Below are 13,962 nucleotides of genomic sequence, written 5' to 3' on the forward strand. Positions count from 1 at the left end.
AGGGTCACCCAAACGTGCTCTTTGACCATCACCCTGCTCACCTGGAGGACACTGCACTGAGCCAGATACCAGGGCTTAGCAAAGTCAGAAATGCTCAATGATGTCCTCAGGCAAGAGGGAGTATGCTTAGAAAGTGAGACGTGCACTGCTCAGACACCCATGCCCTCCACACCTGAGGAGTTAAATGACTGTGAAAAAGGCAATTATTGTTTTGTGCCGTGTTCTCTAACACTGTGGCACACAGCACATTTTATGTACCATGTTTTCTGACACTGTGCCAAGCACATGCATTCAAGCTACACAGCTGGTCTAAATATACATGGTCCTTATGAAACAGCAATCATGCAAACACCAGAAAGTCACTGCACTGAGTGCTTACTAACTACATTTTCAGGAACCAAGTGCATGGGCTCGCCTGTGGAATGCCCTGTGCCCAGTTGGCTCCCTGTGGGATGCTGTGCACTGGCACTGGCTCACCCCAGCCAGGGCACAGACGCAGAGGAGCTCATGAGCCCACTGCTGAGGGGCACACCACCAAATATTCCCATCAGCTGCTCTTTAGGCAGGTGAGAAGGCAAGTGCAACTAATACATTAAAAAAAAAAAAGGAACAATTAAACTAGTCCAAAAGCAGCTTAAAATGACTAAGCAGTTATTGCCAATCTGAAATTTCTCTCTGGTAGAGTTTAGCTCGGGCTGGCAGACACAATATCCTTACCCTCTCCTGTGGGTTTAATAAACTCAGTTACAGACTTCTAATATCTTATTCAAGTACACTTCATATACCTATTAGTGTACCCTTGTATCATGAGCGTAGCAGATTACTCTGGGTCTAATCTGTTGATTTTCTGTGCAGATACACACTCAAGCATGTTCTCACAGCAGCTCCAGCTTATGCTACAGCTGGAGTTCTTAAAGACTTCTGAAAAACCAAAGCGATCGACTCCCATGGACGTGATTCAAGTATGAAAGAATTAAAGTGCCAATAAATTAATCAATATAATGCTGCAAATTCAAGTATTATGTAGTCTGAAAGTATTACAGCTATATATCTTGCTTTCCTCAGCCTACTATTGCAGTCACTGACTTGTGCTGCCTGGAAAGCTCACCAGGAGCTGTGACGGGGAGAGATAAATAACTGCACCTCACTGTTATTCACAGGTAACAAAGAGGTCTCCAAGTTAGCCAAGAGGGCTGAGGAATGAGGCTGCTGAGCTGTACAAAGCAAAGGCAGGGCACCAAAAGTCAGAGCAACAGTCTATTGACCTGTATTAATGATGTTACACTCTGAAAAGCAAACTATTTTCTTAATTAAAGATTTTCGTTATTTCATTAACACATTTCGATGAGAAGCATGTTGCTGCCGACCTGTCATACTTTAGATTGATCTTTCTAAGGTAATAGGCAGTCAGATTTCATACTTCAGCTTGATTAATATTAAATAGCTCTTATTGATTTTTTTTGTATCAAATATTGCTGCATTATTTTGGAGGCACCTTTGATTTAAAATGCCGGAAGGAACACGATAAATCAGAATTTCTTTTCCCTTTAATCATCACTGTCCACTGTCTGCTGTAAAATGAAGTGCAAAACAAGTTTTCAAAGCAGGTATCCCCCTCTGGAAAGCAAAATACAAATTGAAAATATTTCAACGTATCTAAAAACCATGGAACAGTTTGGCTCAGCATGAGACTACAAAGAAACCAAGCCTAAAAACAATTTTGTGGGCTTCACAATTCCTGAAAAACCCCACTTTTCCCCCAACCAGTACAGTAACACAAATAAATAGAGATGCATATAACTTACCGGAGCAAATATCACCATACACATTTACAAAAGGATCTATAATCCAACTTGCTTCTCCTGAAATAAAGCAAGGTTTGTCTCATACTAAAAATAAAGGCTCCCAAAAGCTTCTCACAGGAGAGAGAGAGAGAGAGAGAGAGGGGAGGGAGGGAGGGAGGAAGGGAGGGAGGGAGAGGGAGCAAGCGAGCACCAGCTCCTTGCCTCGCTTTTTATGAAGCAAATAAGAGGAGCAAGAAAATCAATGCTGAGAGAAAGTGAGATGATATACCAATCAGGCAGCAGCCTCAGCCTTGTTTGCAGAGGGATGGCAAAATGCTCATATTATTAGACACTGACTACATACAGCCTAAGCAGAGAAAGCAAATACTTTCCCCTCGGTGAGGGGCTGATTGCTTTGCTGTGGTGCAGGTACCACCAGGGTGGGCTGGGAGGTGCAGCCCCTTCCCATCCACTGCTAATGCAGCATCACTTCAATCCTTAGAAAAGAAACAGTTCACAATTCTGGGCTAAAGTTGAACTAAGCTTGAAGACCCTCCAGAACGCTGCCACTTGTAGACTGTCACCAGAGCAGTGCTGCTCCATTGTGCGGTTTGGGGGCTGTTTGGACTCTGTTACATTTTGAGATGTCTTTCACTGCACCTCAGGCAGCCACCCTGCAGCTGCAGCAAGAAGCCCATCCAGGAGGGGGAAAAGACCTCCTAGGTCTCCCATACTTTCATTTGTACTGAGCTCTGCCTGTGCTTGCACAGGAACAGACCTTCAAAGTGCCCTTGTGTAATTTGGGCTTTCATCCCATCAGAGAAAAGCTACGGGAAACCCATGGGTTCCTTTTCACCAAAAGGGAAAATTTTTGTGCTATTAACCCACCCAAACAAAACTTCTGCTGTGCCCCATGTGTGCTGGAAGGAGGAGGAGGTAGCAGGGGATAAGCTCATTGCCTCGACACACAGGTACCTGTTTGCTCATAGGACACGTCCGTGGCAAACACACATCACTTCTTCGGGAAGGTGCCACATTTGCTCCCCCCAGCAGCTACACACAGACACAAACCTCACACACTGTCACAGCAAACCTCCTCATGAGAGGGGTTTCAGGCCAGTCTCATGGTCCCAGCTCTGCATTCAGGATATCAGCACATTAAGGGCAGGAATGGATTCACAGGTCTCTCTCAGCAGAGCCTTACCTTTGCCCCACCACCACTGTGATGTTTACTGATCATTGTTTTGCCCTCTTTTCTACACATGGCATCAAATATTTTCAACTACATGTGAGTTAATGGCTGAGACATAAGGTAAACTTTCCCTTTTATTTGGAGACAGAAGTTACATGCTGGTATACAGAAACACCTGCAGGGTGACAACAGTTCTCTGCGCAGCAAAATTGCAGTACAGTTACTTCTCTCCAGCAGTTTCGGATTTATGTTGTACAAGAAGTGCTGGAATTCACAGGGAAAATCCTGAAGACAAAACCAAGGAGGCTGAATTAATCTGATAATTCAGTTCATGTGTTGGGGGCTGGCACTTCTAGCACAATCCAGGCAGAGGAGGCTCTGACAGCTCTTTATGAGCACAGTACTCCAGGCCCCTTTCCCACAAGCAGGAGCCACACTGCCAGGCTGACAGATGTCACTGCTGACGATGTGGCCCTGTGTTTCCAACAGATACAGCCTGATGCTGGCTGATGCTGTAACGAGGAGACACTGCGATGCTCAGAGAGTTCTCCAGGATGAAGCACTGCTCTGCTGCGTGGTGCATTTTAACACACATGAAAACATTCACCAGCTATCTGCACGCTGCCTGAGTCCCATCCATGAAGGTTAAACTGCACAGCAACTCTGGTCTGCAGAGCTGGGCAGTACTTGCCTCCCCCTACACCGTGAGCAGCCCTTTGATGCCTTATCACTGCAGGAGCTGCACTCTGCAGTGACGCTCACGCTGCACATGGGCAAAGATGACCAAGGACCACACAAAACTTACCACCCACTGCATCAGCACAAGGGGTGATGCTGGTTCTCCCACACCCCTGGGAACTCTTCTCCAGCCTGCGGGTGCCTGGGTTGCTCCCACACATTGACGGAGGATGGCAGGAGGACGCTCAGCCTGCCTCAGCTCCCCAGATGATACATATCATTGCTCCTGGCCCTCTTCATTGCATTCAGCTCTCCAGCTGGCACTCAAATGCGCTGTATCTCATGGTGACCAGCCTCTTGATGCAAGGTGTGACAGTAAGTGAAATGCAAACACCTCTCGTATCATTTTCCAGTGAGATAATTTTATTTTCCCTTCCCACAGCTAACAACTGCTGTTACTTACACTCACTGAAGTCTTCTGGAAACTTTAAAAACATACATTAAAACAGTTTTGCAGAGCTGAGAGCTGCCATTTCTCCGTCCTCTAAAACATGTGCCCACTTGGTCACCTGTGTGGGATGTTCGGGTACAGGATGCAGCTTTAGCCAGAGCATGATGGGTTGCAGCAGACAATGGCCTGTCCTGTTGCCCACCTCTTCCAAATAATGCTGCAACACGGACTCCATGGCATACAGAAAACAAAGCCTGCTTTTTTTTTCCCAAGTCAGTGATATACCACGAATGCTGTGGATCTGGTCTAACATGAAAGTGGACATGTCAGTGTTTGCTGACAAGGCAAAACACTTATCGGGCTGCGGCAGACCCTGAAGCACTGTAGGCTGGTCCTTTCCCCAGCTTTATGACATTCCTTTTCAAAAATTCATCTGAAGTACTGGATGGGGCATCTGGCATCACTAAGCACAGAAAGAACTGCTGCCAGTGCTATGCCACGTCTCTGCTGTATCAGAGCTTTCCACTTTTGATTTTTGAGTTGAGAGTTTCAAAGGAAACTAAAAATTTCTTTGGATTTAAGCCCCAAACTACTTCAGATACTACTGAAAAGCAGTACACATCCAGCAGATTTCCATCAGCTTTGCTACATGACCTCTGGGTCTCAAGAGATTTAATCACTGCTCGTGTGAGGTTCATGGCCAATGCAGCTAAAAGGGATGCAGTGACACCAGTAACAGGGAGGGCTGCAGCCTGGGGAGAGACTTCTCCCCAAGTATAGCAGGACTCAGGGGAGGCATCTGCAGGAGGACAGCACAGAATCATAGAACCATTAAGGTTAGAAAAGACCTCTAAGATCACTGAGTCCAACTGTTAACACTGCACTGTGAAGTCCATGACTAAACCATGTCTCTGAGCAGCACATATGTGCCTGTTGAACACTTCCAGCAATGGTGATTCCACCACTTCCCTGGGCAGCCTATTCCAATGCTTGACTACCCTTTCAGTGAAGAAACTTTTCCTAATATCTGGCCTCTCACCCCGATTTGCTGTTTCTTCTCACCATCCCAGCCCAGCACAGGGTACCCAGAGCCCACACAGCAGAAGCCCAAAGGCACTGGTTACACTTAGACCCTCTCATTGCTGTGTTGCTTTACTCTTAATGTGCTTGCTCATATTACCCCAGGAGCCCTGTTCATGCCTGTATGTGTGTGTGTGCAGATTTACAGATGCCTCTAAAATCATGCACTGCATGGTGGAGATGAAGTTTCATTGGTTTAGTCATGGAGGATCTGAGCTGGAGATTTTCCACATCACGGTCCTCAGCTCTGCCCAAGGGTGCATTGCACCCACTTTCACCCTGGCCAGGTGAAGGCAGGAGCAGCGGCACCACTGCAGGCTCTTTGGGCCATGCTACTACATCTGTGCCCACTCCACATTTGGAGGAGCTAATTAATAACATCAAAGCCTCCATCCCACCTGTGCTGCAGAGAAAGCATCAATTAAGGCAGCAGCAACAGCAGCGTGTGAGCAGGTTGGAGCCTGGGAGAGGGGCTGGAGGCCCAGCTGGGAGAGGAGAATCAGCCAACCTGGAGCTGCTGCTGCTGCAAACAACCAGCACAGGAAATATTAAGACGGGCTGCCTGTTTGCCAACATAGATTTTAACATTTCCCTCTCAATCTTTATTTAAATTTGGGAAGACAGAAAATTAACGAAGTCTGAGATATATAACTGGAAACCATTTGTTTTTCTTGTGGAAATGGAACGTTTCCTAATGAACCTCCCCTCCCCCTGTGCCGCTCGGCTCCGGATGCAAATATTGCTGCGAGTTTATCAATCTGCAGCTTGTTTCACGCAGTTTGCAATGCTAATGAGTAAACCAATTTTGACATATTATGTAAGCCAGTTTCTGAAACAGAGATTCTTGGCAGGCCAAATGTAAACACAGACACCCTCTTGCATCCAATTTAAATGAGCATGTTGCTGAAAGCACTAAGGGCTTGATTCTGTTGACTTATTCCTGATTTACTCCAGTGAAAAAGAGGGAAAAAAAAAAAAGAAAAGAAAAAACTGACAAAAAGTACCCCTTCAATTCAATTACTAGTGCAGCAGCAATTTCCAAAATGGATCTAATTTTGTAACAAGGAAATGTGCTGGAATAAGCTAATGCAGGGTGGTGACTCGGGCACTGTGTGAGCATCAGCACAGCGCACGCCCAGGAGCACACATACCATTCCAGATGGAGCTAATGGGGGAGATGACAGCTCTCCTCTCCCTCATTCTCCCAAGCTGAAATTAGGTCCATGTAGTGACCCATGGGAGGGACCAGCCACAGAAGGTGACTCCTTTCAGCTTCCTGCCCTTCCACCATGACTTTGCAGAAGAATGTTGCCTAACTGGACAGCAGACAAAGTCCAAGCACAGCACCAGCTGTTTTGAGCCACATGCTACCCCTGCTTCAGTTACACTGGGAACTCAGAGCATGAGGGAATATTTGTTTTAGCACACACTAAATGTCTGCACCTCACCAGTACATGTCCAGACCCTGTGAGCCACTCTCTACCTTGTCCACCCGGCCCAAGCCTGGCCACTGGCCCCACCACAGAGACAGCTGGACACCCTGATTAATGGATTATATCCTGTTTATACAGACTGTGATCTTAGCATTAGAACAACATGCTGGAAGGCACATGCATTGGATGACAGTTTGCACTAACCAGCAGCACACCTTCCAATGATACAGGGATGAGCTGAAGATCACAGGTTCTGAGGCAGAGGTAGAAGAAAAGAGAAGAGATGCGTTTTTAAAAGCCCCTTAAAAAAGAAGGCTCTATCAGAGAGATGAACAGGATTTTATTAAAGTGAGGAAGGGCTGAAATCAAATCTTTCATTTGCACTTTTCCCAGCACCATCTGGACCATTTGCATCTGCCAAAAGCACAGCGCACTCCTGTCGACAAGTGGAAGCAAACGGCACAGAGGCATACCTGGAGGTGGCCTTTGCCCTGCTATCAACTCTGGGCATTTCCAGAGTGCTTTAAAACTAACACACAAGTGTGAAGTTGAACTGTGATGCTCCTGCCATGACAGAGAAAAAGAAATAAAATAGGAGTCATGTTCTGCTGTGAGGTCAGGTGAGCTGCCGCAGAACACATTTATTGCATGCGTCAGGGACCCCATCAGGCACCAGAGCTGCAAAACACCACCTCATACTCAATTCTCTGCACAACATCACGACTAGGATATCATTCATCACACCTAGCTCTTTTACATTATAAGGTAAAGGAGAGCAAGAGTAAGAATACTTTTAATCTCCAAGCAAATATCCCATCCTGATCTTTCAATAGTGAGAGCACACCTGAGAGCACTTCCTTTTGTGCTGTGCAGCACTTTCAAGCTACGATCATAAGCAGCCAAAATGCTACTTGCTGGCTCATCAAGTTTCACCTTGTAAGTTTAGCAACTGCATATTTCCAAAGTAATTCAAGTTTTTATGGCATAAGAGAAAACTTACTGCTGTCTAGACACAGAAAAAAAAATGCTTGAAAGGAGGGCAGCAGACAAGGAAGCATCACTTGGGATATGGACAACAGGGACATAAGATGTCTCTACAGTCCCAGCACATCAGAACACATCCCAAGCACTGCCAGGCTGGACAGAGCAGCAAAGACTGGGAAGAGAAAGTGCCCCACAGACCTGACGGACCACACAGGCTCTTGTCTAATTCCAGCTCTTTGCCAGCCAACAAACCCCCATCACACTGCCAACCCAGCACAGAGCCCAAGGTGGGAGGAAAGCCCAGAGTCAGATCATGACATCCCACCAGAGAGGTGAGGGCAGCAAGCAACCAGTGTACAGACTGAGGCATCATAGCACCTCTCTCCCTCCCTCCTGCTTATCTACACCTGGCACATTATGGTAACAGGCAGGCAAACGAGGGCTTAATTTCTAACACCTCATTTTTACTGTAATTTTAAATGATTTGGAATAACTCCTGTAGTTAGAAGTCCAGCTGTTAGTCAGGATTAGTCAATTTGGAAAGCCCTCACTGTCCATTCAAGAATCTCCTGGATTTCTCATGTTCAGAAGTTGTGTTACTGCCACCCCTTTATTCCTAGCACTTTCTGCATGTTTTTCAACATTAAGTCCCATTTTTGCATGTCTTAAATACCAGATACTAAAAACATATAAAAGAATAATCTGAAGGCCAAATGGACACAGACTGGATGATGAAAACAGCATGAAATAAAAGAGAATCAGATTATTTCCTCTTGTAATTTTTAAAGCTATTTAACAGGAAGAATGAAAAAACCTAATTACTGCCAACTGTAAGTTTTCAGCTATGCAGCCAGCAGCACGCTGTTATTAAACTACTGTATAATTGCCTCTTTTACTCTGCTTCCCACAGAAGTTGTGTTATTTCACTCATAGTTAAACTCATAATATTGGCTTCATAACTAATCCTGTCAATCGAAATCCCCGGGGGCTGGTGCAAGGATAAAAATAGCAAGGAGTTGTTTCTTCTCTCAGCTTTCCTGCAAAGCCCATTTCTGCAAGTGCTGGGGCTGTGGCTCAGCGGTGCCACAGACCTTTGCACCCACCACTGGCACGTGAACGCTGCTGCTCCGGCTCCAGCGCAGGGAGGGACGGACGGGTCCTTCCAGCAGGTGATTCAATCTCTTGCTCTGCGTCTATCCCAGGCAAGATACATCCCACCCCTCTCCCCCTCCCGACCCAAGCAGCTCTGCTGGATAGTTGAACCCCACCTCCAAGCCCAGCCATGACTGCCCTACCCTGGGGCTTTGGGCCAGCACTGAAGTTCAGCTGACACTCATGAAGCCTGTGGATGCATAAGACCCACAGGTTTGTTCCTCCCCCAAACACCAAGCACTGGAATGGCCTCTCACACACAACTTCCCCCCTCAACTACATGTTCAAGCACTAGAGATACCCTGATACGCTGACATGTCTGTTGGACTCGACATTCTTAAAGGTCTTTCACAGACTAAGTTATATGATTCTATGAGATTAGTACAATTTGTCTATGCACTTATACAAGACTGCATAAAGCACCAGATTTTACCCTCCAAGTTTTTAAGCTCTGTCTGAACCCATACTGTGCATTGGATTGATGTCCCTTCCTAACTCATGGCATGGTCATTCCCTGGAGATGGCATTGGGTTTGCTGCAGAAGACCCAGGGAGGGTCTCCTGCTGGAGCTTCACATGTCAGCATGTTCCCCCTTCCCCGTGGGATACTCCTCTCACCCAGGACAGTGTGCACAGTGGGGTTAAACTCACTGCTCAGCTCACATTAGGGATGAGGCGATAGGGCTGGAAGGGGTGAGGGAAGATGGATTTGACCTCACACCCAGACCTACAATCCCTATCTCTGTCTCTCTGGAGACAACAACCCTGTGCTGGGGTTGCTCCCTGGTGGGCACGCACAGAAACTGCTGAGAGCTGGTGAGGAACAGACAGGAAACAACAAGTTTCCCAAAAGTGGTGTCCCAGAGCAAGGGCCCTGGGTGCCCATGCCAGGAGGGAGCCAGTGCTGGGGTTCTGAATGCACCTGGACCAGCTCTGGAGTCATCACACTTGCCTCAAGGAGCCCCTCACTGTGCTGGAACTGACACACACAGACAACAGCACAAAGCACACCAGCACACGTGCTTGCACCACTGGGTCCATGAGGGAATCATGGGAGACTGGTTCATTCAAGGTGTTTTTCCTCCTGGAAGAGCCACCACCCTGCCTATTACAGCCAGAGACAGGTGGTACAGCACAGCAGTACCACAGTCTTCACTCATAGCTGCACCTGGAGCCATCCTTGGGATGGATGGCAGCAATGTCCATCAACCCAGGAGTGAGAAAGCCAGAGCAGTAGTTTAAAAATGTGCAAAAAAAAAAAGAAATATTAAAAAATTGCTCACCCTTTCTCCCACCCCACAGCAAGCACAGACTGGCCCCAGCACAACACTTTGCAGCTACACAGAAACTACTGCTTCCCACGCAAGCCTGAGACACCCTGACCAGCACTCCAGAGGGACCCCAGGGTTAAAAATCCCTTTGTGTGCACTGTAAGAGCATTGACTGTGCCCAGAACAACCCTCTAAGAACACAGCTCTTCCCTGAGCTGCATTACTCTGTCCTCTCTCCTGTCACTGAAACTTACTTCACTGTTTCAGACAAAAAGATAAAAAAATAATTAATGGCATTGCCTGGGCTGCCAAGCAGCACCACAGTGCTACTAGGCAAACCAGGAGAGCTCCCACCATGTCCACCCAGGAGAGTCCTGGTGTTCCCAGGGGCTGAAGGACTGCCTTGGTCAACACAGCTCTCAGCAGCCCTTAGATATAAAATAAACATGGCCCAACACAGTGTTAGATTTCTCACCCATGGTGTTTGTGCAAATGAACCCTCAGGCAGGCAGATCTCCTCACCCAGAAAGATCCAGAGACCCAGAGAAACTGTGTTATGGACAAAGTCACTCCAGTGATGGCTCTGTCAATGAGCTGCCAGCCCCTGGACAGCAAGCAGAGCCCACAGTCTCCTCAGCTGAGCCAGGCATAGAGGGGATGGAGGAGGGAAGCACCAAAATATCAGGGCTGAAGCGAGCCCACGAGCATGACTGAGAACTACCCCTGTGCCCAAGGACAGCATGAGAGAAGGAGAATAAAGAGCAAAAAGGGAAAACTGAAGCTGTCAGGCACAGGAACAGCAAAATTTCCTATAGGAACAAGTATTGGTGATGGCACAGCATGCAGAGGAGTTCAGCATGAGCATGAGCCAGCCTGCCTCAGTGGAGATGATAGCACATGCCCCCTATTTGGATGCTCAGCCAGGTCCTCAAGGAGAACATGGCAAAGCACTCGCTCTTATAAACACAGGCCACACAAGACATCAAGATGAACATCCTTGGGCTCTGATTCTTCAAAACTTCAGAACCTGACTGGGCTCCTGATCTTCCTCCGTCTTCCCTAGACTCTAGTGCTTGTGGTGTGTCCATTTAAACTTGTCAACTCTTCACTGTCAAAGAAAAGGAACTAGAGTCCCAGGTTGTCCTGTGCTTCTCCTGAAGTGGCTCAATGTGTTTTGAGAACTTCCCATCAAACAGCAGTAGATCCTTCAGGAGGAATCTGGAAGAGGAGAGCACAGGCTGTATAAGCACTGGGTAAATCAAGGTCAGTCCAACTTCCCATTTGCACAGGGATCCATGTATGCAAGAAAACATGTGCACGATCTCACTAGTCCCCAAATTAAAGTACTATGGATAAAAGGATGAAAATGTATTTCAATTGACTCATTGGCCAGGGGAAAATGAAAAGAAAGTACATTACTGCTTCCATGAGGTCTAATTATCAGTGGATTTTAGATGCAAGAGCAAAGCATTCATCTTGCTACCTACTTTTCATTAAACATAGTGCAATCAAAGAGGCCATCAACTTTCCTAGATGGAAGTAATTAAGGAATTCAAGGGCTATTGTGTTTGCAGTGGAGACAGGAGCCTTTCCTTTGGCATTCCTTATTCTCCCAGCCAAATCCAACCCACCAAAAGCTTTCAGCCAGCTGTTAGCCCAAGGCTTGTTCCCAGATGTGGGGCACCCTGCTGCTTAGGCAATCAACCCCCACAGCTCCAGCTCCCTCAGAATGTGCAACCCCCATTGCACAACTACATCTATTATGGGAGCAAAACGCAGCTGCTTCTGGCAAGGTCACACCATGCAACAGATGTGCCCTTGTGCCTGGGCACAGCAGAGGGGAGTGACCACCTCATGATGCACTTTGAATCTGTAATGGATGGCTTTCTAGTCCCACCCAAAGGAGAACATGGTTCTATGTAACAAGATCAGGTACCCCTGAAGAAACTCCACATGGAGAACAAAGCTAAAGGAAAGTAAGGGCTGGGCCAGAGATTACATCTCTCCAACTGATGCTCCTGCAAGTGCAAGACTAAGAAGGGGGCTATGCCACCGTGCTGGGTATCTCTTTAGTTCTGCCTGAGACATGCTGACCACTGAGTGTCATCAGGGTATCTTGTATTGTCCCAATGCTCATAAAAATCAGTCATGCACCTAACAGTGAGTTATATGCCTGATGCAAACACCAGGCAATGTCTTACCTGAATCAACATCAGCAGGGGTCTTCCAAACTTCAGCTTCAGGAAGGTCAGGGGGTGAGGAACTGTATTTCCCCTGTGAATGAAGGGGAATGGTGCATTTTTTAAGTTTCACCTTAGGCAGCCACGCAAGTGCTTTAGGCCGACCTTCCCTGTGGATTGCAGAAGACCATCCTTGTCCAACAATCAGAGGGTTTCTGTGCAAATCAGCTCACTGTCCTTGGGCTTCTGCACATTTTGAGCATGCAAGGTTCAAATACTTGTTATTATTTCTCGAAATGAGGAACCTGTGGGAGCAGCACTTAGTAGGTTTGCATGGAGGACAACATTCTCACAGACCAGTCATTTCCAGTAAAGTATTCCACAAAACTCTGGGTGTTCAGTACATGCTTGTTGGGAATTTATGCAAATCTATTCTACAAATAATCTTGACAAATAATGCTAAGAGTGAATTTGAGCTGAGGCTGTCTGAGATCGAAGGTGTTAGTTAGGTTATCAGACACAGTGGGTGGCATGTTAATGAGTTCACTTCTTAACTAGTGGGTATAAGTGAGAGGCTTGATCTACAACTGAAAGAAAAAACTGAAAGAAAAATTGAATTTAGAGCACAACAGCTATTGCTGAACAGATTTGCATGTGAGTACTTGTTTTATCGCAATGCCTACATAAATATGTATGGAGCAACTGTTTTGCAGTAGCCCTGTGTATGGACAAGCCTGTAAAATTAGTTTTCTGATCTCAATATTAAAATTGGCCCTCAGCAAGTAATATAAGGTAACAGTCTCTCACAAAATCACTGTTTCCATTAATTTTACTGGCATCACCTTTGTTTATCTGTGTGAGAAGGAAGCATCAAACAGGCCTGGAAGCCAGCAAAATAAATTCAGAGTTATTTTCAAGAGGTCTTCCTGTCTCACAGTTAAGAAAATGCACCATGAGATGGAAGAACAAATGTAAATCCCATCTCTGCCAGGGTCTAATTTTTCTGCGTAGAAAATCAGGATGCATTTCTTGCAGCAGACACAAAGCATTTTCTCTTACAAAAGTACCTTCCCTCTTCCTTAAAGCCATTAGAAATGTCATTCACATTACTCTGTGGATGTGAATTGAGCTATTCCCAACAGCCACTCAAAAAATACATAATCACCATAATTACTGGTGGCAACTAATTAACATTCAGCTTCCTCTCTACAGCAGCTACAGCTGGACAACCCATTTATTTCAACCTAAAACTAATGCTCTCCTAATTATTTTCCGTCACGCTAAGCAGCCCACCTGTGTCCGTCTTCACCGGCCTCTCCGTCTGGCGCAGTGCGAGGGCAGAGCCTGGCGAGCACCTCCATGTGCACCGTGTGTGCTCAGCCTGCAGCAGCCTTGCTAACAACTGCCCTGTGCAAACACAGGGACCTGCTCCCACTAATTATACAGCTGCTGGCTCTATTAGCCTGCTTGAGGGGGAAAAAAAAAAAAAAGAAGGAAGAAAAAAGGCAAAGGAGTTGCCTACATCAAACATCCCCTGCTTGGCACCATCGCTGGGGAAAAACCCTGCAGCCACCCCGAGGTGCTTAGTGCTCTGGATTTGACCTCATGGGAGAGGGCAGAGGATAAACAAGCCCATAAAACACACGTGCCTCTGGTTTGATGCTGGGGGCTATTTTCCAGAAGGGAATGGGGTCAGGGTGGGCACACCGGTGTGTGGTCCCAAACCTTGAGACATCCTGGTGCTGGTGTCAAGGCTGG

General features: G+C 46.7%; 1 protein-coding gene across 2 annotated transcripts in view; it reads right to left on the reverse strand.

Annotated features, from left to right (window-relative positions):
• Positions 1-13,962, reverse strand: part of SYNPR (synaptoporin) — a 103,184-nt gene that overhangs the window by 41,040 nt on the left and 48,182 nt on the right. The window contains exon 1 of one of the 2 annotated variants that reach the window (XM_008925707.2): positions 1,806-1,939. The exons of the other annotated variant lie outside the window; for it this stretch is intronic. Coding sequence (XP_008923955.1) covers positions 1,806-1,829 — 24 coding nt within the window. The 5' untranslated portion in view covers positions 1,830-1,939. Of the gene's footprint in view, positions 1-1,805; positions 1,940-13,962 lie in introns of those variants that run through there. 2 annotated transcript variants of the gene reach the window in all.

This window comes from Manacus vitellinus, unplaced genomic scaffold (assembly GCF_001715985.3).
Source record: "Manacus vitellinus isolate BGI_N305 unplaced genomic scaffold, ASM171598v3 scaffold_14_pilon, whole genome shotgun sequence".
NCBI lineage: Eukaryota > Metazoa > Chordata > Aves > Passeriformes > Pipridae > Manacus > Manacus vitellinus.